Source organism: Carettochelys insculpta, chromosome 22, assembly GCF_033958435.1.
Source record: "Carettochelys insculpta isolate YL-2023 chromosome 22, ASM3395843v1, whole genome shotgun sequence".
NCBI lineage: Eukaryota > Metazoa > Chordata > Testudines > Carettochelyidae > Carettochelys > Carettochelys insculpta.
In genome coordinates, this window is record NC_134158.1 from 23,505,065 (window position 1) to 23,527,963 (window position 22,899).

Consider the following 22,899-nt stretch of genomic DNA (forward strand, 5'->3'; position numbering starts at 1 on the left):
CAGATACAGGAACCCCCCGGTCCTGCCCTGCCCCCACCCCAGCACAGGTACGGGAACCCCCTGGCCCTGCTCGGCCCTGCCCCCACCCCAACACAGGTACGGGAGCCCCCTGGCCGTGCCCTGCCCCCACCCCAACACAGGTACGGGAACCCCCAGCCCTGCCCTGCCCTGCCCCCACCCCAGCACAGGTACGGGAAACCCCCGGTCTTGCCCTGCCCCCATCCCAACACAGGTATGGGAACCCCCTAGTCCTGCCCAGCCCTGCCCCCACCCCAACACAGGTACGGGAATCCCCCAGTCCTACCCTGCCCCCACTCCCGCACAGGTATGGGAACTCCTCAGCCGTGCCCTGCCCCAACCCCTGCACAGGTACGGGAACCCCCCAGTCCGGCCCTGCCCCCACCCCAACACAGATACAGGAACCCCCCGGTCCTGCCCTGCCCCCACCCCAGCACAGGTACGGGAACCCCCCGGCCTGGCCCTGCCCTGCCCCCACCCCAGTACAGGTGCGGGAACCCCTTGGCCTGGCACAACCGCCCCAGGAGCATGTGCAGCCTGCGCGGTGCCTCCCCCACATGGCTAGGGACAGGTGTGTGTCAGCCCTTCTGCCTGCAGGCTGCCCTGGGTCTGGCCCTCAGAGCCGAGCCCCCTGTGTCAACTGCCCCAATGGGGCCTGCCCCGCCCCCACCCACTGCAGCCCACAGGCCGCTTGGGGCCCCCCATTGCAGCCCCCCAGCACATGGACGGGCTCCTGCTCAGCGGGGGGCTGGGGCCGGGGGCCGGGAGCCCACTGGGGGGCCCAGCAGGGGGTCCCCGGGGTGCTGGGGGCCCAGCTCTGAGGGTGGCTCTCTCTGGCTGCAGGCGAGTACCTGGCTTTGTGCCCTGGGGGCAACGGCTACACGGCAACAGGGCCCTTCGCTGCGCTCACAGGTGGGTGCTGCCTGCTGCCCCCCAGGCTCTGACCGGCCCTCCCGCCCCAGCCGTGGGGCTGCCCCCCGGGCTCTGACCGGCCCTCCCGCCCCAGCCGTGGGGCTGCCCCCCGGGGCTCTGACCGGCCCTCCCGCCCCAGCCGTGGGGCTGCCCCCCGGGCTCTGACCGGCCCTCCCACCCCAGCCATGGGGCTGCCCCCTGGGGCTCTGACCGGCCCTCCCGCCCCAGCCGTGGGGCTGCCCCCTGGGGCTCTGACCGGCCCTCCCGCCCCGGCTGTGGGGCTGCCCTCTGGGGCTCTGACTGGCCCTCCTGCCCCAGCCATGGTGCTTCCCCCCCAGAGCTCTGTGCAGCTGTCCAGCTGTACCTGCACTTGGGGGCCAGTGGGGGGTTCCTGGCGTCCTCTGCCCTATCCCACCCCTCCTGTCTCTGCTGGCCCTGGGCCGCGAGGCTGAGTGGAGGGAAACTGAGGCAGGCCAGCTCTGGTCAGATGCTGTGTCTCCCCTCGCAGATGTGGACGAGTGTGCGCTGTTCGGCAGCCAACTGTGCCGGGGCGGCCTCTGCGTCAACAAGGCGCCCGGCTACTCCTGCTACTGCAGCAACGGCTACTACTTTGAGAGGCACCACCTGGAGTGTGTTGGTGAGAGGCTCCCGCCCCCCACCGACCCCCTGCCCCTATCCTGGGGACCCCCCATCCCGCCCCCCACCGACCCCCTGACCCTATCCCGGGAACCCCCAGGCCCCCGCCCCCCACTGACCCCCTGCCCCTATCCTGGGGACCCCCCATCCCGCCCCCTGTGATGGAGTGGGGGCAGTGCAAATGCGAGACTCAGGCTGGCTGTGAGAGGCAAGCAGAACAGTTCCCAGTGGCTAAGGATGACCCTGGGGCTACAACTGGCAGGTAACACCTCTGCCCTGAACAAAGAGGAGGGAGGAGCTGTTTTTTTTTTTGAATGGGGGACGGCAGTTAGAGGCGAGGGGAAGAGAGAGGGAAGGCAGCCAGCCTGAGGAGGAGGAAAGCTACACCCCAGAGGGGCACCTCTCAGGGTCTTCCCCCCAAGACGGGTTGGAAGGACTGTCTCTGGCTGCTGTACTGACGCTTCTGTGAGAAACTGGGCATCTGTTGCCTAATAAACCTGCTGTTGTGCCTGCTGAGTGAGAGTCACTCCTGCCAGCAGACGGGGTGCAGTTCAGGGGCACCCCTGAACCCCATCACACTGGTGTCAGAAGTGGGATGCACTGCACCCACAGATGAGCTCCCAGCAGTAGCTGACTGAGCGCAGGAGAAGGAAGGAGCCTCACAAGAGCCAGAGGGGAAACAGAGCAATTCCTGCAGCTGCTGCTGGTGAGTGGATACCCCGGGAGACAGCGGGGAGATGGATTATACCCGACTCCTGAAGGCAGAGCTAGCGGGGCTGTGCAGAGAGGGGCCTGACCGTGGGGAAGGCGACCAAGGCCCAGCTGATTGCCCAGCTGGAAGAGAATGACCGATCTGGCGGGGCAGAGCGTGTCCCAGCAGGAAGTGGCCGGTCACCCTCGGGAAGTGTTTCGGATTCTCCGACAGGAGCGGGGGCTCGACGCCATCAGACACACACGGTGCCCACCAGGTCGCGCTCAGCTAGCAGTGGTCCATCGCAGGCAGAGTCCCCCGCCACAGAGCTGCGACAGCTGGAGCTCAAGGTGAGATTAAAGGAACTGGAGCACCAGGAATGGGAAAGAGAGCGTGAACACAAGCGCCAGCTACAAGAGAGACAGTGGGAGGAGAGAGAGTGAGAGCGGGAGCACGAGTGGGCCATGGCAGAGGCGAGATGCCAAGAGGCCCCAGCTGTGGTAAGCGGGGAGAGGACCAGACAGCTCGGGGTGGCCAGTCACTTGGAGACGCGTGTGCTGGCCCAGTGTCAGGACCCAGGGGACATGGACGAGTTCCTTACCGCCTTTGAGCGAGCCTGTGAGTTGCATGAGGTTCCCCCAGCTGAGTGGCTCCAGCACCTCACCCCCTTGCTGGGCCAGAAGGCCGCAGCGGTGCTCAGCCAGCTGGTGGGGCTGCAGCCTGAAGACTATGAACGGTTCAAACAGGCCCTGCTGCATAAGTTCGGGCTGAGTCCGGAGATGTACAAGAAGAATTTCCAGGAAGCGCAGAAGAGGCCAGAGGAAACCCTACGTAGATACGACCTCCCGCCTGAGGCAGAACTACCGGAAGTGGGTGTTCGGGATGGGAGTCCAGTCCGTAGAGGACCTGATCAAGCTGGCGGTCCTGGAACGATTCTACGAGATGTGCTCACCTGACCTGAGGGTGTGGCTCATGGACCGGAGGCCTGGGGATTCACACAATGCAGGGAAACTGGCAGATGACTTCACAAACAGCTGGGCCAGGTTTGAAAGTGAGCCCCACAAAGAGAGGGGGTCCTGGAGGGAGAGGGAGTCCCGGAGAGACCAAGAATCTTAGAGAGACCAGTTCCTGACCGTACGACAGAGGGGACCACCTCTTGGGCAAGTCCAGGAAAGAGGGGCCAGCCACCCACCCCCCAGACAGCCAAGCAGAGCCTGGATGGAGCAGCCGGCCCAAGGGACACAACAAGACCCAGGCTGTTCTCGCTGTGGGCGAAAGGGACATAGAGCAGCCCAGTGCCCCAAGCTCCCAGACAGGTTGAGCAGGCTGGGGGGTCATGGAGTCAACTGGGTGGAGTCCCAGAAGCCAGAGGGGCTGGCGGCCAAGGCGGGTGGTGCTGACAGTGGGCACTCGGATTGGGCCGAGTCCACCTGACAGACCAGCTCCTCAGGGGGACCAAATGTTCAGAGGTCAGTTTACAGAGTGGGGGCGGCACTGCCTCTGCGGAGCGAGTGTCTCAAACACCTCAAGGTAGACGGGAAAAAGGTCACAGGGTTCTGGGACACAGGCGCTGACGTGACGCTGGCCTGACCCGGGGTGGTGGCACCGGGCCGCATGATACCCAACTCCCACCTGACGATAACAGGCGAGGGTGCACCTGAAATGGGGGAAGAAGGAAGGCCCCAAAGAGGTGGGTGTGCACAGCCATTTGCCGGCAGATGTACTGATGGGGGCTGACCTGGAGAACTGGCCAGGTGAACGCCCTCGTGCCCTGGTCCTGACCCGTAGCCAAAGAAAACGAGGGGTGCGTTCCCCAGATTCCAGGGTACAGGCCCAGCCAAAGCCACAGGAGCCACAGGGGCCAACCCTGAGAGAAAGGGGGCCCCCAAAAACCAGATCTCACAGGCCGGGGTGCTGGAACCAGGCAGGGATGGGGAAGTAGCGTCCGCCCCTGCTCCAGCCGAAGAGTTCCAGGCAGAGCAGCAGAGAGACCCCTCCTTGCAGAAGCTGAGGGAACTGGCCCGTCTCAGCCCAGCTCCGCAGCTGGGGGAGGCCTGCAGGGAGAGATTCCTGTGGGAAAAGGGATTCCTGTACCGGGAATGGGCTCCCAAACGCAAAGCGGAGCCTTGGAAGGTCCAGAGGCAACTGGTGGTTCCCCAAAAGTACTGGCGCAGGTTGCTGTACCTAGCCCATGATGTCCCGCTTGGAGGACACCAGGGGATCCACCGCACCAGGGAAAGGTTGTTACAGAACTTTTTTTGGCCTGGGATCTTTGCAGCGGTCCGTCAATATTGTCTGTCCTGCGATCCCTGCCAGAGGGTGGGGAAGACCCGAGACAAGGGGAAAGCTGCATTGAGGCCACTGCCCATCATAGAGGAGCCTTTCCAGAAAGTGGCTATGGACATAGTGGGACCCTTCAGCAAGGCAACGTGTTTGGGGAAGAAATATATTTTGGTGGTGGTAGATTTTGCCACGCGATACCCAGAAGCTGTGGCCTTGACCTCTGTCGACGCTGACACCGTGGCGGATGCACTGCTGTCCATTTTCAGCAGAGTGGGGTTCCCCAAGGAGGTCCTCACAGATCAGGGGTCCAACTTCATGTCGGCCCTGCTGCAAAGCTTGTGGGACAAGTGTGGGGTCCCACACACCTGGGCCACAGCCTACCACCTGCAGACCAATGGGCTGGTGGAGAGGTTCAATGGGACTCTAAAGCAGATGCTGAGAACCTTCATGAATAAATACCCCCATGACTGGGACAAGTACTTACCCCACCTGCTGTTTGCATACAGGGAGGTGCCCCAGGAATCCACGGGGTTCTCCCCATTTGAGCTGCTGTACGGAAGGAGGGTACGGGGACCCTTGGACTTGCTCAGAGAAGAGTGGGAGGGGACGGCTTCTCCTGAAGGGGAGTCAGTGGTACAGTATGTACTGACCTTCCGGGAAAAACTCACCGAGCTCATGGACCTGGCCAGGGAGAACCTCTCCATGGCCCAAAGAAAGCAAGCAAAAGGTCTGGTATGACCGTAACGCCCGGGCCCGAGCCTACGCCACCGGGGACCAAGTGATGGTCCTTGTACCTGTGCGGCGGAACAAGCTGCAAGCGGCCTGGGATGGGCCCCTTCAAGGTCGTCAAACAGCTGAATGACGTGAATTATGTGGTGCAGCTGTCGAACCGGGCCCACAGCCACCGGGTCTATCATGTGAATATGATGAAACCTTGCTGGGACAGAGAGAACTTGGTGCTGGCCGTGTGCAGACGCTGGGAGGGGCAGGGGGATGATCCCTTGGTGGATTTGTTCACAGGGACTGGAGCCGGCTCCTTGCTGGAGTCTATTCCCCTCTCAGACCAGCTGACCCCTGCCCAGCAGACGGAGATCAAGGAGGTGCTGCATTCACACCAACAGCTGTTTTCTGACAGACCCGGACGCACTGACCTGGCTGTCCACCGAATAGAGACAGGCACCCACGCCCCTATCAAGCGTGTGCCATTCAGAGCCACAGGGAGGACGGCTCAGGACATAGAGGGGGAGGTTGAAGACATGCTGGCTCTGGGGGTGATCCAACCCTTCTCCAGCCCCTGGGCCTCTCTCATGATGTTAGTCCCTAAAAAAGATGGGTCTGTTCGGTTTTGTGTGGACTCTCGCACGCTTAACGCCATCACCGTATCGGACGCCTACCCCATGCCCAGGCCTGATGACCTTTTAGACAAGCTGGGGGAGCCCGTTACCTCACCACCATAGACCTCACCAAGGGGTACTGGCAAGTGCCATTAGACGAAGATGCCCGGCTCAAGTCGGCTTTCATCACCCCTGTGGGGCTCTACGAGTTCCTGGTCCTGCCCTGCGGCCTCAAGGGGGCACCCGCTACCTTCCAGCGTCTGGTGGACCAGCTACTGAAGGGGATGGAGAGCTTTGCCCTGGCTTACATGGACGACATTTGCATCTTCAGCCAGACGTGGGAGGACCATGTGTCCCAAGTCAAGCGGCTGCTAGACCGACTCCAGAAGGCCGGTCTGACTATCAAGGCAGGGAAGTGCAAGGTGGGGATGGCTGAGGTGACCTAGCTGGGCCACAAGGTGGGCAGCGGCTGCTTAACACGAGAGCCAGCTAAAGTGGAGGCTGTCAGAGTGTGATGGGGTTCAGGGGTCCCCCTGCACTGCACCCCGTCCGCTGTCAGGAGTGACTCTCACTCAGCAGGTACAACAGCAGGTTTTTTAGGCAACAGATGTCCAGTTTCTCACAGAAGCAACAGTACAGCAGCCAGAGACAGTCCTTCCAACCTGTCCTGGGGGGAAGACCCCGAGGGGTGCCCCTCTGGGGTGTAGCTTTCCCCCTCCTCAGGCTGGCTGCCTTCCAGCTCTCCCTTCTCCTCGCCTCTAACTGCCGCCCCCGATTCAAAACCCAGCTCAGCTCCTCCCTGCTCTTTGTTCAGGCAGAGGTGTTATCTGCCAGTTGTAGCCCCAGGGTCATCCTTAGCCACTGGGAGCTGCTGCTTGCCTCAGACATCCAGCCTGACTCACACATGCACCCCCCCAACTCCATCACACAGAGATTGGCCCACACCGCAGACTAAGAAACAGGTCCAGGCCTTCATTGGGATGGCGGGGTACTACCGGAGGTTTGTGCCCCACGTTAGCTCCATCGCAGCCCCCCTCACGGAGCTGTGTAAGAAGGAAAAGCCTGACAAGGTGGTCTGGACTGAGCAGTGCCCAGAGGCCCTCTGCGCGCTGAAGGAGGCTCTGGTCAGGGCCCCAGTGCTGGCAAATCCAGACTTCAACAAGCCCTTCCTGGTGTTCACCGATGCCTCAGACGTGGGGCTGGGGGTGGTGCTAATGCAGGTGAATGACAAGGGGGAGACACACCCCATCGTGTACCTGAGCAAGAAGCTGCTGCCCCGGGAGCAGAACTCTGCAGCCATAGAGAAGGAATGTCTGGCCATGGGGTGGGCACTGGGGAAGCCGCAGCCGTACCTGTTTGGACGGCGTTTCACCGTGTACACCGATCACTCACCCCTGACCTGGCTGCATCACATGAAAGGGGCCAACGCCAAGCTCCTGCGGTGGAGTCTGCTCCTGCAGGACTACGACACGGAGGTGGTCCATGTGAAGGGGAACAACAACACCATAGCCGATGCCCTGTCACGCAGGGAGGGCCCTGAACTTCCTCAGGTCACTGGCTAAGTGACCCCGCTCAGTTCGGTCTGGAAGGGGGGAGAGAAGTGTGATGGAGTTCAGGGGTCCCCCTGCACTGCACCCCGTCCGCTGGCAGGAGTGACTCACTCAGCAGGTCCAACAGGAGGTTTATTAGGCAACAGATGCCCAGTTTCTCACAGAAGCGTCAGTACAGCAGCCAGAGACAGTCCTTCCAACCCGTCCTGGGGGGAAGACCCTGAGGGGTGCCCCTCTGGGGTGTAGCTTTCCCCCTCCTCAGGCTGGCTGCCTTCCAGCTCCTCTTCCCCTCGCCTCTAACTGCCGTCCCCCGATTCAAAAAAAAAAACAGCTCAGCTCCTCCCTGCTCTTTGTTCAGGCAGAGGTGTTACCTGCCAGTTGTAGCCCCAGGGTCATCCTTAGCCACTGGGAGCTGTGCTGCTTGCCTCGGACATCCAGCCTGAGTCTCGCATTTGCACTCCCCCCACTCCATCACACCCCCCACCCACCCCCCTGCCCCTATCCCAGGGACCCCCCATCCCGCCCCCCACCAACCCCCCTGCCCCTATCCCAAGTACCCCCCACCCCCCACCGACTCCCTGCCTCTATCCCAGGGGCCCCCATCCCATCTCCTGGGGATCCCCCTGCCCAGCTCCTGCCTCCCACCATCCCACCTCCCAGGGACCCACACCCCAGCACCCCTGTCCTGCCTCTCATGAAGCCCCTGGTCCATATCCTAGGGACCTCCTGTGATGGGGTTCAAGGGTCCCCAAGCTCTACACCCCGGCCGCAGGCAGGAGGGACTCTCACTCAGCAGGTAGAACAGGAAGTTTATCAGGTGACAGAGGCCCAGCTCAGCACAGAGGTGTCAGTGCAGCCGGCAGAGACAGTCACTCCAACCCGTCCTGGGGAGAGGAGCCCGAGGGGGGCCCCTCTGGGGTGTAGCTTCCTCCCTCGTCAGGCTGGCTGCCTTCCAGCTCTCTGCCGCCTCCAGTTTAAACCCAACTGGGCTCCTCCCTGCTCTGTGCTCAGGACAGAGGGGTCACCTGCCAGCTGCAGTTACAGCCCCTCCGGAGTCATCCCCAGCCGCTGGGAGCTGCTCAGCCTGTCTCACTCCCCCCACTCCATCACACCCCCGCAATCCCACTTCCTGGGGACCCCCATCCTGCATCCCAGCTCCTGGGGACCCCCTGATCCCGCCTCCCATGGACCACTCCCCAGCCCCCGCCCCCATCCCCCCTCCCAGGGACCCCCCGCCCCAGCTCCTGCCCCTACAGGTCTGGGGGGCGTGGCCCTAGGGACCCCCACCCGGTGTGGGGAGCTGCCCACACAGTGCCGTGTGGGTCCCAGATAACGACGAGTGCCGTGACGAGGAGGCAGAACCCTGCGTGGGAGGGGACTGTGTGAACACCATCGGCTCCTTCTACTGTGTCTGCGCCCCCCCTTTGGTGCTGGACGGGTCCCAGCGCCGCTGCGTAGCCAACGACAGCCTGGCCCTGGGTGAGTGCACTGCCGGCTGCGCCCGGCCTCTTCCCACCCACGCTGGGCTCTGGCACTGCCCTGGGACACTCCCAGGTGGGGGCCCCCAGCCCTGCCCCCCGCAGGCAGACGGACTCTCCCTGGGCAGGAGAACAGGGGGTTCCGGGGCGACAGGGACCCAGCATAGAACAGACTTGTCAGCACAGGGACCAGAGGCGTCAGTACAATCCAGCTGGGGGAGAGGGGCCCACAGGGGTCCCTGAGCCGGGCCCTGGCCCCTTCCTCCCTCTGCAGCCAGGCCAGACTGCCCCACTCCTGGCTGCCTGGTCTCAGCCAGGCCCCTGCCTTGTCCTGCTTCCTGGGCGGAAGGAGTCCCCTGCGATGGGCGTCCGTCATCGGGTGCCAGCCGCCCGCGGTGGGGGGTGGGGAGCAGCGGCCCCCAGATGGGCGCAAGGCGGGAGCTCAGCCCTGCCCCACGCAGCCAGGGGCGCACTCAGAGCCGGGAACGCTCACCATGAATGGACCTGGCCTCAGCGGGACTCAGAGACTCCCCGACACTCGGGCCCTGCAGAGGTCGAAAAGTCAAATTCCAGCCCTCCGCCTCAGACAGGGGCTGACCCGAGCGTGCCCAGGGAAACTGAGGCACGCGGCCAGGGCTCCTCCAGGGCTGTCGGACTTGCATGCGACCTGAGGAGGTGAAGGATATTAGTGCCCAGCTGCGAGCACCCCTGGCTGGCCCAGCTGCGGGGATCCCCTTGGCTGTCCCCCAGAGAAATGCTCATGGCTCGGCACTGGGAGCTCACACTCGCCCACGCTCACATGCACACGCTCTGTCACACCCGTGAGCACACTCATGGCACGGCACTCAGGCTCGTGCGCTCAGCCACACACCCACAGGCCGTTACACCCACTTGTGCGCACTCACGGCACGGCACTGTCAGGCTCACACAGCCACGTGCTCTCTCACACCCATTGCACAGCGCCATGGGGCTCACGCTCAGCCACGGTCATGCGCACATTCCCTGTCACACCCACGTGCTCACACTCATGCCACAGCACTGTCAGGCTCACACTCAGCCATGCTCATGTGCACAAATTCACGTCATGGCACTGCTGGGGTCACACTCAGCCAGGCTCCTCCACAGGCTCTTTTGTAGCCGTGTGCACTCACCGCACACTCATGGCACAGCACCACGGGGCTCACACGCAGGCTCTGTCACACCCACGTGTGCGCTCATGGCACAGCACGCGGCACACCCAGCTCACAGGCACGTGGTCTCCCCCGCAGAGGAGAGCCAGGCTGTGTGCTGGCAGGAGGTGGGGCTGGACCTGGTCTGCAGCCGCCCACGCCTGGACCGGCAGGTCACCTACACCGAGTGCTGCTGCCTGTACGGGGAGGCCTGGGGGATGGACTGCGCGCTCTGCCCGGCCCGAGACTCAGGTGAGGGGCCCTGGACTGGAGCTGCCCCTGCGAGGGTCCCACAGGGGCTGCCGAAGTGGGAAGAGCCACTGGGTGCCCAGGGACACTGGGGGGCTCTTGGGCCGGGCCACTGAGCTGGGAGGCGGTGCTGGTGGATGCCAGGGGGTCCTGGTGGCGGGTGCATGTGGCTGGGGGCCCCGCAATGGTTGGGGGTCCCTGGGGAGGCAGCTGGGGTCCCTGTAGTGGGGGAATGGGGGACCCTAGGAGGACAGCCAGTGGCCCTGCTGATGCAGGGGGGCAGGATCCCTGGCGGACAGCCAGGAGCTCTGAGAGCAGGGCCTGGGCTTCCTGTGGTGCAGCTGGAGGTGCTGCACTGTGAGGGTCGGGGTCTCTGGGGTACAGCGGGGGTCCCTGCAGGGGGATGAGGATGCCTGGGTGCAGTGGGGACCCTGCGGGGAGGTCGGGGTTCCTGGGCTCGGTGGGGGCCCTGCAGGGGTGGGGGGTCAAATCCGTGGGGGCCCTGCATGGGAGTCCGGAGTCCCTGGGCTCGGCAGGAGCCCTGCAGGGGGTTCGGGGTCCCTGGGCTCGGCGGGGGCCCTGCAGGGGGGTCGGGGTTCCTGGGCTCGGCAGGGACCCCGCAGGGGGGTCGGGGTCCCATGTGTGCCAGTGAAGCTCTCTCCCCCCAGATGACTTTGAGGCGCTGTGCAACGTGCTGCGACCCCCCAGCTATGGCCCGGCCCGGCCCGGCCTGGGGCTGCCCTACGAGTACAGCCCTGAGTTTGTGCCTGGCCTGGGGCTGCCCTACGGGCCAGAGCTCTTTGTGGGCTCTGCGGCCCAGGGCCCCCCGCCCGGCCTGCGCCCCGACTACGACCCCTATGCGCTGGGGGGCCCCGCTGGGCGCCGCGACTCCTTCTACAGCTCCGCCCACTACGAGGCTGGCGACTTCGAGGACTTGACCTACGTGGGCGTCCGCGCTGAGGAGCTGCCCGCCCCCTACCAGCCCCCCCAGCCGCCCCGCTCCTACCGGCCCCGCAGCCCCCCAGAGGCGGAGGCTGAGCCAGGCCCAGGCCCAGGCTGGCACCTCCCCGCACACCCTGCCAACCAGCAGGGCCAAGCCAGCCAGACCCCCACAGGTGAGGGCCGGCGCCGGGTGGGGGGCTGGGGGGAGGGGCCGATGCTGGGTGGGGGGCTGGGGGGAGGGGCCTGGCTGGGGGGCGGGGGCTGGTACAAAGACAGGCAGCACCAGTGCCGCCCGGGGGGCGGGGCCGAGGTGTGGGGCTGGTGCTGATGCCCGTGTGCCCCCAGGCCGGCTGGAGGGGCTGCCGGCGGAGGAGTGTGGGGTGCTGCACGGGTGTGCAAACGGGCGCTGCGTCCGCGTGCCGCAGGGCTTCACCTGTCACTGCGACCCCGGCTTCCGGCTCGACACTGCCCACCTGACCTGCCTGGGTGAGCCCCCCCCACGGCCCCGCCCCGCCCTGCCCCACAGCACCCCCAACTGCCCCGCAGCCAGCCTGGCTGAGCTCCCCCCCCACCCACTGCCCCGCAGCCAGCCTGGCTGAGCCCCCCACCACCCCACTGCCCTGCAGCCAACCTGGCTGAGCCCCACCCCCCATGGCCCCCCACTGCCCTGCAGCCAGCCTGGGTGAGCCCCCCGCCCCACCCTGCCCCCGCCTCACGGCCCCCCCACTGCCCCACAGCCAGCCTGGCTGAGCCCCCCCCACTGCCCCATAGCCAGCCTGGGTGACCCCCTCCCCTGCCCCACCCCACAGCCCCCCACTGCCCCACAGCCAGCCTGGGTGAGCCCCCCCCATGGCCCGCCACCGCCCCGCAGCCAGCCTGGGTGAGTCCCCTGCCCCGCCCCCGCCCTACAGCCCCCCACTGCCCCACAGCCATCCTGGGTGAGCCCCCCCCACTGCCCCACAGCCAGCCTGGGTGAGCCCACCACCCCTCCCCATGGCCCCCCACTGCCAGCCTGCGTGAGCCCCCCCATCCTGCCCCGTGGTTCTCCCCCATCCTGCCCCACAGCCAGCCTGGGTGAGTTCCCCCACCCCACCCTGCCCCATGGCCCCCCCACTGCCCCAAGGCCAGCCTGGGTGATCCCCCCCCCCAACCCTGCCCCATGGCTCTGCCATGTCCTGCCCCACAGCCAGCCTGGGTGAGCCACCCCCATCCTGTCCCATGGCCCCCCCGCTACCCTACGGCTCCCCACTGCCCCATGACCTGCCTGGCTGAGCTCACATGGACCTGATTCCCTGGCCCAGCCCGGCCCAACCCAGCCCCCACACCCCTCCCAGATGCCCCCCAGCTGCTCACGCCCCTCTCCTCCCCCCACAGACATCGATGAGTGTGCTGAGGCCGAAGGCTCCCCCTCTCTCTGCCTCCCTGGGCGCTGCCTCAACGTGGCTGGCACCTACCGCTGCCTCTGCCCCCGTGGCTTCATCCTCAGCCGCCCCCCACATTCCTGCGTTCCCGCCCAGCCCCGGGCCTGAGGGCTGCCCCACGGCCCTGCAGCGGCTGGGCAGGGAGGTGTTCATTGGGTGGCCTTCGAGCTGTGCCCCAGGAATAGGGGCTTGAGCCCCTCAGCCCAGCGGGGGGATGAGGGGCTGCTCTATGGGGCTGACAAGCAATGCCCCCTGGCGAGCCAATCCCCGGCTGCCCCCGTGCTCAGGGAGCGCCTCTCCTGCCAGCAGCAGTAGGAGGCTGTTACCTGCTGCGCTTTCTGGTGGGATAGGGGGCGCTCTCCCTCCCTGCAGGCCATGTGGGGTGTCTCTGTCCCCCTTGCCTGGACCCGCCCAGGCCCCTGAGGCTGGAGGTGGCCTGAGAGGCGGGGGGCTCCTGCAGTATGGGTGGGGTGCCCCAAGAACAGAGGGGGGCACAGGAGTTCCTTGGGAGGCAGCTAAGCTGGGGCGGGCTCCATCCATGGGAACCCCCCACCCGCTGGAGACCCTGCCCTGGATGGGGGGCGCAGCACAGAGTCCACTGGTGGGGGTGGGGCCCTGCCTGCAGCTGGTGGGAAGCGAAGTGTTAACGACCTGTGGCTCTGGGGTGCCCCCCACCCCGCTGGGGCCAGGCACTGCTTCGGCCCCCTTGGCCCTGGGGGGGTCACTGGAGGGCCCGTCCCCGTCCCCGTCCCCGTCCCCATCCCCTCCCCTGTGTTACAGAAATAAAGGTTTTCTAGAAAACAACTGTGGCCTCTGTGCAGTGTTGGGGGGACGGGGGGGGTCGCCACAGCCCGGGGCGCCTGCCCCCAGGCCCCTCTAGCTCCCGGGAACCCAGCGCCTCCAGCCCCTGGGCCCTGGCCCAGCAGCCCCACTGCGCAGCAGGCCAGGGTGCGCGGGGTTAACCTGCCACCAGGCTGGCCCATCACAGGGGAGTGCCGTGGGGCCCAGCCTGGCCCTTGTCCCAGCTCAGCACCGACCTCCCTGTGCCATGGGGCCAGGGCTCACCCTGCTGGGGGCCCTGCTGCTGCTTGGCCAGGACTGCCGGCTGCTTGCCCACCCGCAGTGCCTGGACTACAAGCCCCCCTTCCAGCCCTCCCAGCCCCTGGCCTTCTGCCCCCAGTACTCCGCCTTCGGCTGCTGCGATGGCCAACGGGACGCCCAGCTGGGCGCCCGCTTCCAGGTGCTGAGCAGCTTCCTCGACCCAGCCGGCGTGCGCAGCTGTGGGCACTTCCTGCGCGACCTGCTGTGCCAGGTGAGTGGGTCGGGGCAGGCACGGGCGGACCCGGGCTGGGGACGGGGGCAGGGCACAGGCCAGGGTGAGTGTGGGGCACAGGCTGGGGGGGGGGCAGATGCGGGGGCAGGGCCAGGCTGGGTGCGGGATCAGAGCATGGGCCCGGGGTGGGAGTGGGGCACACGGGGGACAGGCTGGTTATGAGCCAGGGTAGATGGGGGGAGTGGGATGCAGGATGGGGGCCACAGGCCAGGCTGGATGCAGGGTAGGGGGGCAGGCGGGGTATGAGCCAGGCTAGAGGCGGGGGCAGGCTGGGCGTGCGAGGGGGCACAGGCCAGGATGGGTGTGCGAGGGGGCACAGGGCAGGCTGGGCGTGCGAGGGGGCACAGGCCAGGATGGGCGTGCGAGGGGGCACAGGCCAGGCAGCCAGCAGTGACTGGGCCGGGTCCCCAGCCTGAGCTGCACCCACACTTCCAGCCTGGGGCGCGCCAGTTCCCTGCATGTGCCTGGTTGGGGCACATGAGATCCAGGCTGCTGCCCCTGCCCCCATGCCCACAAGGGAGCCAGCCGGGGCCCCCAGCCCCTGCTGCTTGGTGGGGCCGCAGCCAGCTGGGCCCTGGCATCCCTCTGGGTGGCGCCAGACAGCGCCCGCCCTGCCACATCCTGTCTGGCTTGAGCTGTGGTGACCTGCAGAGTGGCTGCTCGTGGGGGGGGGGGGAGGGGGGCTTGCACCACACCCCGCCCCCGAGGTCTGAGCTCACCAGCGCCATCATGAACAGAACCCAGGAGCCCCGACACTGCCCCCCACTGCCCTCAGGCGTGGTAAGAGCTCTGCAAATCGGGTGGGAGCTGGGCACCTGGACTCCTGGGTTCTCTCCTGGCTCTGGGAGGGCAGTGGGGACTGGTGGTTAGAGTGGGGGCAGGGCTGGGAGCCAGGACTCCTGGGTTCTCTCCTGGCTCTGGGAGGGCAGTGGGGGCTGGTGGGTAGAGCGGGGGGGGGGGGCTGGGCGCCCGGACTCCTGGGTTCCAGCTAACTGCCCTCCCCTGCCCCGCAGGAGTGCTCACCCTAGGCCGCCCACCTGTATGATGCCGAGGCCGGGAGCTCACCAAGGCGGGCGCTGCCCGGCCTGTGCCCCGAGTACTGCGCAGCCTTCTGGTGGCAGTGCCGCTCCGTGCTGAGCCTGCTCACCGAGGACCCTGCCAGCCTGGCGCTGGAGGGCGACTGTGCCCTCTTCTGTGGTGCCCTGGAGCTGGGTGACCCCACCTACTGCTTCCCGGCGGTGCTGAGCAGCACGGCGCTGGGCCGGGCGCTGGGCCGGGGGCAGGAGGGTGCCCACAGCTGCCTGCAGCTCTGCCTGCGCGAGGTGGCCAACGGGCTGAGGAACCCTGTGGCCATGGCACATGCCGGGGACGGCTCCCACCGCTTCTTCGTGGCTGAGCAGCGGGGCTGCCTCTGGGTCTTCCTGGCCAACGGCTCCCGGCTGGCACGGCCCTTCCTGGACCTGCGGGGCTCTGTGCTCACCTCGCCCTGGGCGGGCGATGAGCGGGGCCTGCTGGGCCTGGCGTTCCACCCTCGCTTCCCCACCACCCGCACCTTCTACGTGTACTACTCTGCCCGCGCCGGGCCCCACGAGAGCATCCGCGTCTCCCAGTTCCGCGTCTCAGCCCGTGACCCCAACGCCGCCGACCCCCGCTCGGAGAGGTGAGCGTCCTGCCCCGGCCCAGCCTGGCGTCTGACCCAGTCTAAGCCCACGTCCCTCAGAGCCACGGTGAGAACCCAGGCATCCGGGCGCCCTCGCCTGAGCCCACGTCCCTCAGCGCCACGGAGAGAACCCAGGCATCCGGGCGCCCTCGCCTGAGCCCACGTCCCTCAGAGCCACGGAGAGAACCCAGGCATCCGGGCGCCCTCGCCTGAGCCCGCGCCCCTCAGAGCCACAGCGAGAACCCAGGCATCCGGGCGCCCTCGCCTGAGCCCACGTCCCTCAGAGCCACGGAGAGAACCCAGGCATCCGGGCGCCCTCGCCTGAGCCCACGTCCCTCAGAGCCATGGAGAGAACCCAGGCATCCGGGCGCCCTCGCCTGAGCCCACGTCCCTCAGAGCCATGGAGAGAACCCAGGTATCCGGGCGCCCTCGCCTGAGCCCACGTCCCTCAGAGCCACGGAGAGAACCCAGGCATCCGGGCGCCCTCGCCTGAGCCCACGTCCCTCAGAGCCACGGAGAGAACCCAGGTATCCGGGTGCCCTCGCCTGAGCCCACGTCCCTCAGAGCCACGGAGAGAACCCAGGTATCCGGGTGCCCACTGCCCCCCTGAGGTACCTTTGTACCCTGCAACACTGAGCTGCCCCCAGCCATGCTGGTCCTCCCCCCTGCTCCTGCCCCCCAGAGCAGGGGCCTTTCCTGCCCCCTCACCCAGCTCCTCCCGGAGGTGCTCGAGCCCGCCTCCAACCACAACGGGGGGCAGCTGCTCTTCGGGGCCGATCGGCTGCTCTACGTCTTCACGGGGGATGGGGGACGAGCGGGGGACCCCTTCGGCACCGCCCAGAACAAGTGAGGCCGGAGGTGGGGGCAGCACGGGAGTCCCAGGGCAGCGTGGGGGTACGTGGGGCGGGGGAGTCGGGGGGGGGGTGCTGCAAGGGGCAGGGGGACCTCAGAGGGGGTGCATGGGCTGGGAGGGTGTGGGGGGGGAGTTCGGGAGGCTGAAAGGGGTGGGGGGGAGCCCAGAGGGGGTGCATGGGGTGTGGGGGCAGGGCTGTGGGGGAGAGCCCGGGGGCGTGCACAGGGGGCGTGCACAGGGCAGGGGAGCCCCCTTGCAGGAAATGGGGGCGTGGGGGTGGGGAGCTCAAGAAGCACTCGGCTCCCGGCTGCCATCTGGTGGCCAAATGCAGCTTGGCTGGTACTGAGCAGCGGGGTCCCCGCCCGTCCCCCCCACAACCTACACCCCCCAGCCCTGCCCCTGCAGCGTCCGTACCGCACCCCCAACACCCCCCAGCCCCCCCTGCAGTGTCCGTATCGCATCCCCCCACCTACACCCCCCAGCCCTCCCCCTGCAGCGTCCGTACCGCATCCCCCCAACACCCCCCCAGACCTGCCCCTACAGCGTCCATACGGCAACCCCCCCCACCTACACCCCCCCCAGCCCTGCCCCTGCAGTGTCCGTACCGCACCCCCCCAGCCCTGCCCCTGCAGTGTCCATACCGCACCCCCCCCCACACACCCCCCAGCCCTGCACCTGCAGCATTCATACCACACCCCCCCACACACCCCCCAGCCCTCCCCCTGCAGCATCCGTACTGCACCCCCAACACCCCCCCAGCCCCCCCTGCAGTGTCCGTATCGCATCCCCCCACCTACACCCCCCCAGCCCTCCCCCTGCAGCGTCCGTACCGCATCCCCCCAACACCCCCCCAGACCTGCCCCTACAGCATCCATACGGCAACCCCCCCACCTACACCCCCCCCAGCCCTACCCCTGCAGTGTCCGTACCGCACCTCCCCCACACACCCCCCCCAGCCCTGCACCTGCAGCGTTCATACCACACCCCCCCACACCCCCCCCTGCCCTCCCCCTGCAGCGTCCGTACCGCACACCCCCCAACCCCCCAGTCCTGCCCCTGCAGCGTCCGTACCGCACCTCCCCACCTACACCCCCAGCCCTGCACCTGCAGCGTCCGTACTGCGCCCCCCACATCTACCCTCCCCAGCCCTGCACCTGCAGCATCCGTACTGCGCCCCCCCCCCAGCCCTGCCCCTGCAGCATCCGTACTGCGCCCCCCCATCTACCCTCCCCAGCCCTGCCCCTGCAGCGTCCGTACCGCACGCCCCCCACCACCTACATCCCCCCCCCAGCCCTACCCCTGCCCCTGCCCCTGCCGTACCCACCTCCCCTGCCTGCCTTCCAGGTCGTCGCTGCTGGGCAAGGTGCTGCGGCTGCAGGTGCAGCCAGATGCCGCGGGGCCCCCCTACCGCATCCCGCCCGACAACCCCTTTGTGGGGGAGCCGGGGGCCTGGCCCGAAGGCTACGCCTACAGCGTGAGGAACATGTGGCACTGCTCCATGGACAGGGGTGACCCAGTGAGCGGTGCTGGGCGTGGGCGCCTGTTCTGCGGGGACGTGGGCCAGAGCCAGTACGAGGAGGTGAACGTCATCCTGCCGGGCGCCAACTACGGCTGGCGGGCGAAGGAAGGATTCGCCTGCTATGACCCGATCCTGTGTGCCAACACCTCACTTGGTACGGTCAGCACACAGCGCCACCAGGCCAGGAGCCTGGCCCCTCTTGGCAGCACCGGCTCCCACAGCCCCAGCACAAGGCAGGGCAGGGCCTGGCAGGCTGGGGGTGAGGTAGAGGGCACTAGCCCCCATGTGCGCCAAGGCAGGGGCCCAGCTGGCCAGGCACGGGTGGGGCACGAGGCCTGCCTGGCTGCAGCCATGCCAGGTGCAGTGGGGTGGGCTCCTGAACTTGCGTGTTAGTCCCGCGGTACAAAGGCCTCCTCTCCCAGCCCTGCCCCACAGCCCCCTGTGGCCTCAGAGAGGCAGGCTGCAGTGAATGGGCCATGGGGGGGGTGCTACCCAGCCCCGTGCCTGAGCTGACTCCCACCTGCCCTGTGCCTTGCAGACGACGTCCCCCCCATCTTTGCCTACTCGCACCAGCTGGGGCGCTCGGTAACAGGGGGCTACGTGTACCAGGGCTGCCGGAACCCCAACCTGCAAGGCCTCTACATCTTCGGGGACTTCATGAGTGGGTAGGTTGGGCACCAGCCAGGCACAGGGAGAACAGCCTCCTGCCACTGCTGGGTGCAGGCTGGGCAGCCCCCTAACCAGTGTGCCCCAGGGCCCTGGCAGGTGGGCGAGGGCAGCCTTTGTGCATGGGGCACAGCTCACGCCCGGCCCTGGGGCAGCCTCTGCCTGGGACGGGGGGGGCCTGCAGGCCAGGGGATGAGCCCCAGTGCTGAGGGGGGGGCACAGAACAGGGGCTTCCATGGCACCCACGGGAGAGGAGGGAGCAGTGCCCCCATCTCCAGGCACCGATTAAGGGCTGGTTATCTCACCCCAGCACCATGATGCCCATGGCGGGGGGGGTTGGTGACCAGTCCCTGTCACCATAAGCCCCCCTGGGGGGAGGGTTTCTTACTGGTCCCCATCACCATGGCATGTGGGGGGTTGATGACCTGTCCCCATCACCATGGCATGTGGGGGGGGGGGGTTGATGACCGGTCCCCATCACCATGGCGCCCGTGGGGGGGGCGTTGATGACTGGTCCCCATCACCATGGCGCCTGTGGGCAGGGTTAGCCTGGCCTGTCTCCCGCCAGGCGCCTGATGTCACTGCAGGAGGAGGCCGGCTCTGGGCGCTGGCACTACCAGGAGCTGTGCATGGGGCAGGGGCAGACATGCGCCTTTCCTGGCCTCCTCAACCACCATGTGCCCCACATCATCTCCTTCGCCGAGGACGAGGCTGGTAAGTGGTGCTGGGCAGCAGGGCTGGGGCTAGGCCTCCTGGGCTCTAGCCCATTACTGCCACGTCCTGCGTCCTGGGCCAGCTCCCCCTCATCCCTCAGTTTCCCTTGCATGATGCCTGGCACTAGCCCTGCTGTCCGCACAGGTGAGCTCTACTTCCTCGCCACATAAATAAATAAAATAAATAATAAATAAAAGGAGCGATCAAGGAAGACAGTGCCATTGCGGAGCGATTAAATGATTTCTTTGCTTCAGTCTTCACGGCTGAAGATGTTACAGAGGTTCCTAAATCTGAGCCAGCCTTTTTAGGCGACAAATCTGAGGAACTCACTCAGATTGAAGTGACATTAGAGGAGGTTTTGGAATTAATTGATAAGCTGAATAGTAACAAGTCTCCAGGACCAGACGGCATTCACCCAAGGGTTCTGAAAGAACTCAAATGTGAAATTGCGGAGTTATTAACAGTGGTTTGTAACCTATCCTTTAAATCCACTTTGGTACCAAATGACTGGAAGACGGCCAATATAACACCAATATTTAAAAAAGGCTCTAGAGGAGATCCTGGCAATTATAGACCGATAAGTTTAACATCAGTACCAGGTAAATTAGTAGAAACACTAGTAAAGAGTAAAATTGCAAGGCACATAGAAGAGCACGAATTGTTGGGCAAAAGTCAGCATGGTTTCTGCAGAGGGAAGTCGTGTCTGTCTAATCTATTAGAATTCTTTGAAGGGGTTAATAAACATGCAGACAAGGGGCACCCAGTGGACATAATATACCTAGATTTCCAGAAAGCCTTTGACACGGTCCCACACCAAAGGCTTTTATGTAAATTAGGTGGTCATGGGATAGGAGGAAAGGTCCTTTCATGGATCAGGAATTGGTTAAAAGACAGAAAACAAAGGGTTGGAATAAATGGTAAATTTTCACAATGGAGGGGGGTAACTAGTGGTGTTCCCCAGGGCTCAGTCCTGGGACCGATCCTGTTCAACTTGTTCATCAATGATCTAGAAAATGAGGTAAGCAGTGAGGTGGCAAAGTTTGCAGATGACACCAAGTTGTTCAGGACAGTCAAAAGCAAAAGGGATTGTGAAGAACTACAAAAAGATCTCAGCAAACTGAGTGATTGGGCAGCAAAATGGCAAATGAAATTTAATGTGGGTAAGTGTAAGGTAATGCATGTTGGAAAAAATAACCCAAATTACACGTACTACATGATGGGGTCAAATTTAGCTACGACAGATCAGGAAAGGGATCTTGGAGTTATAGTGGATAGTTCTCTGAAGACATCCACGCAGTGTGCAGCGGCAGTTAGTAAGGCAAATAGGATGTTAGGAATTATTAAAAAAGGGATCGATAATAAGACAAAAGATATCATACTTCCCCTATATAAAACTATGGTACGCCCACATCTCGAGTACTGCGTGCAGATGTGGTCTCCTCACCTCAAAAAAGATATATTGGCATTAGAAAAGGTTCAGAAAAGGGTGACTAAGATGATTAGGGGCTTGGAAAGGGTCCCATATGGGGAGAGGCTAGAGAGACTGGGACTTTTCAGTTTGGAAAAAAGGCGATTGAGGGGCGATATGATAGAGGTATATAAAATCATGAATGGTGTGGAGAAAGTGAATATAGAAAAATTATTTACCTTTTCCCATAATACAAGAACTAGGGGACACCAAATGAAATTGATGGGTAGTAGGTTCAAAACTAATAAAAGGAAATTTTTCTTCACACAGCGCACAGTCAACCTGTGGAACTCCTTGCCCGAGGAGGCTGTGAAGGCCAGGACTCTATTAGGGTTTAAAAAAGAGCTTGATAAATTTTTGCAGGTCAGGTCCATAAATGGCTATTAGCCAGGGATAAAGTATGGTGCCCTAGCCTTCATAACAAGGGCAGGAGATGGATGGCAGGAGATAAATCACTTGTCTTCTGTTCTCCTTCTCTGGGGCACCTGGCATTGGCCACCGTCGGCAGATGGGATGCTGGGCTTGATGGACCTTTGGTCTGACCCAGTATGGCCATTCTTATGTTCTTATGTTATGTTCACATCCATCCCCAGTGTAGCAGCGCCAGCCGTGATCATCTACCAGCTCGTGGACCCATCCAGGTACCTTTCAGGGGGCCCTGCCCAGAACTTCCTCTGCCATGGCATGGCTGGCTCCAGGGGCCACAGCTGGGCACCAGCCCTCGTGCCCCAGTAACAAGCGTCTCCCTGCAGGCGGGAGCCCCCGGGCCAGTGCGACATCAGCCCGGTCTCTGTCCCTGTGCAAGGCAAGCTGATCCACTTCCGCCCAACACAGAGTGAGCGCGGGCGCACCCAGCTGGGGGGCGCTGGCAGCAGGTTGGGATGGGGGTGGGGGCTGCTGAACCTGGTTCTCTCCTGGCTGTGGGAGGAGAGGGGGAGCCAGGGGCTGGGAGCCAGGACTCCTGGGTTCTCCCCCAGCTCTGGGGGCCTCCCATGCTGCACCAGGGCCCTCTACAGAAGGCAGATACGGGGCAGGGCGGAGCTGTGTTCCAAACCAGACACCCTCCCCTTTCTTTTCCAGGACTCATCATACCAGCCCCCCCACCTGCCACAACCAGCCCTGAGGCATGGGGCCCACCTCATCCCCCCATGGGGCCCACCTCCCCACCCTCCCCTGGGGCCAGCCCTGCTACAGCTGCCAAGCCCCCCACTAGCCTGGGCACACAGGTTCTGCAGGCCTTCCCCACCCCCAACTGGTACCAGCAGTGGCTGGAGTGCCTGGAGGCCAACTGTAGCCATGTCTACCTACCCTCCAGCACCTCACCTGCCCCCAATCCCCACCTGTCCCTCAGCAGGGGGCCACCCCCCAGCACCTCACTCGCCTCTACCCCCCAGCCAGCCCACACCACTTCGTTAGCCTCTGCCACTGCTCAGCCTCTCACGCCGGAGGCTGGGCCCCAACCCCAGACAGGGCTGCGGAGGCATCTGCCCCCTGGCACAGTGCAGCTGGTGCATGGGGGCGCAGCCCGCGGCCAGGGTCGGCTGGAGATCCTTGTAGGGCGCCAGTGGGGCACAGTCTGCGACGACCTCTTTGACGGGCAAGCGGCAGCCGTCATGTGCCAGCAGCTGGGCTACCAGAAGGTGCTGCGGGTGGCCCGGCGGGCGGCGTTTGGGCCAGGGGCCGCCCTGCCCATCCTGCTGGACGACATGCAGTGCGAGGGCTCGGAACGCACCCTCCTGGAATGCCAGCACGCCTGCACCCACAGCGAGGACGTGGGGGTGGTGTGTGGGCACGGCCCGGGGCGGCGGAGGGCACGGCCAGCGGGCAGGGACTCAGGCAGGTAACTGCCTCGCTGGCTGGGGAGCAGAGTGGCAGGGCCCCACAGCAACAGCCATGCTCCCACGGCCCCAGCGGCAGTGTCCCTTGCACCGGGGAGAGGCTGGGGGGCAAGCGGCAGGGAGCTGGGGCTGGCTCTGGCCCTGGGCCAAGCAGCGCAGCCGGAC

The 22,899-nt window shown here is 65.1% G+C and overlaps 2 protein-coding genes across 6 annotated transcripts in view; both read left to right on the forward strand.

Moving 5' to 3' along the window:
• LTBP4 (latent transforming growth factor beta binding protein 4) overlaps positions 1 to 13,487 on the forward strand; it is a 39,005-nt gene extending 25,518 nt beyond the window's left edge. For all 5 annotated transcript variants that reach the window (XM_075017728.1, XM_075017729.1, XM_075017731.1 and 2 more), the window contains 7 exons: positions 862 to 930; positions 1,439 to 1,567; positions 8,754 to 8,903; positions 10,171 to 10,323; positions 10,989 to 11,435; positions 11,608 to 11,748; positions 12,637 to 13,487. In XM_075017728.1, coding sequence (XP_074873829.1) covers positions 862 to 930; positions 1,439 to 1,567; positions 8,754 to 8,903; positions 10,171 to 10,323; positions 10,989 to 11,435; positions 11,608 to 11,748; positions 12,637 to 12,791 — 1,244 coding nt within the window. In that variant the 3' untranslated portion in view covers positions 12,792 to 13,487. The remainder of the gene's footprint in view (positions 1 to 861; positions 931 to 1,438; positions 1,568 to 8,753; positions 8,904 to 10,170; positions 10,324 to 10,988; positions 11,436 to 11,607; positions 11,749 to 12,636) is intronic.
• Positions 13,488 to 13,731: 244 nt separating this feature from the next.
• LOC142025307 (HHIP-like protein 1) lies at positions 13,732 to 22,869 on the forward strand. The gene is given in 10 exon segments (XM_075017931.1): positions 13,732 to 13,995; positions 15,030 to 15,680; positions 16,389 to 16,522; positions 17,874 to 18,202; positions 18,587 to 18,713; positions 19,283 to 19,428; positions 19,573 to 19,594; positions 21,478 to 21,537; positions 21,649 to 21,731; positions 21,977 to 22,869. Coding segments are annotated over 10 exon segments (2,580 nt in total). The 3' UTR covers positions 22,741 to 22,869.
• Positions 22,870 to 22,899: the final 30 nt, after the last annotated feature.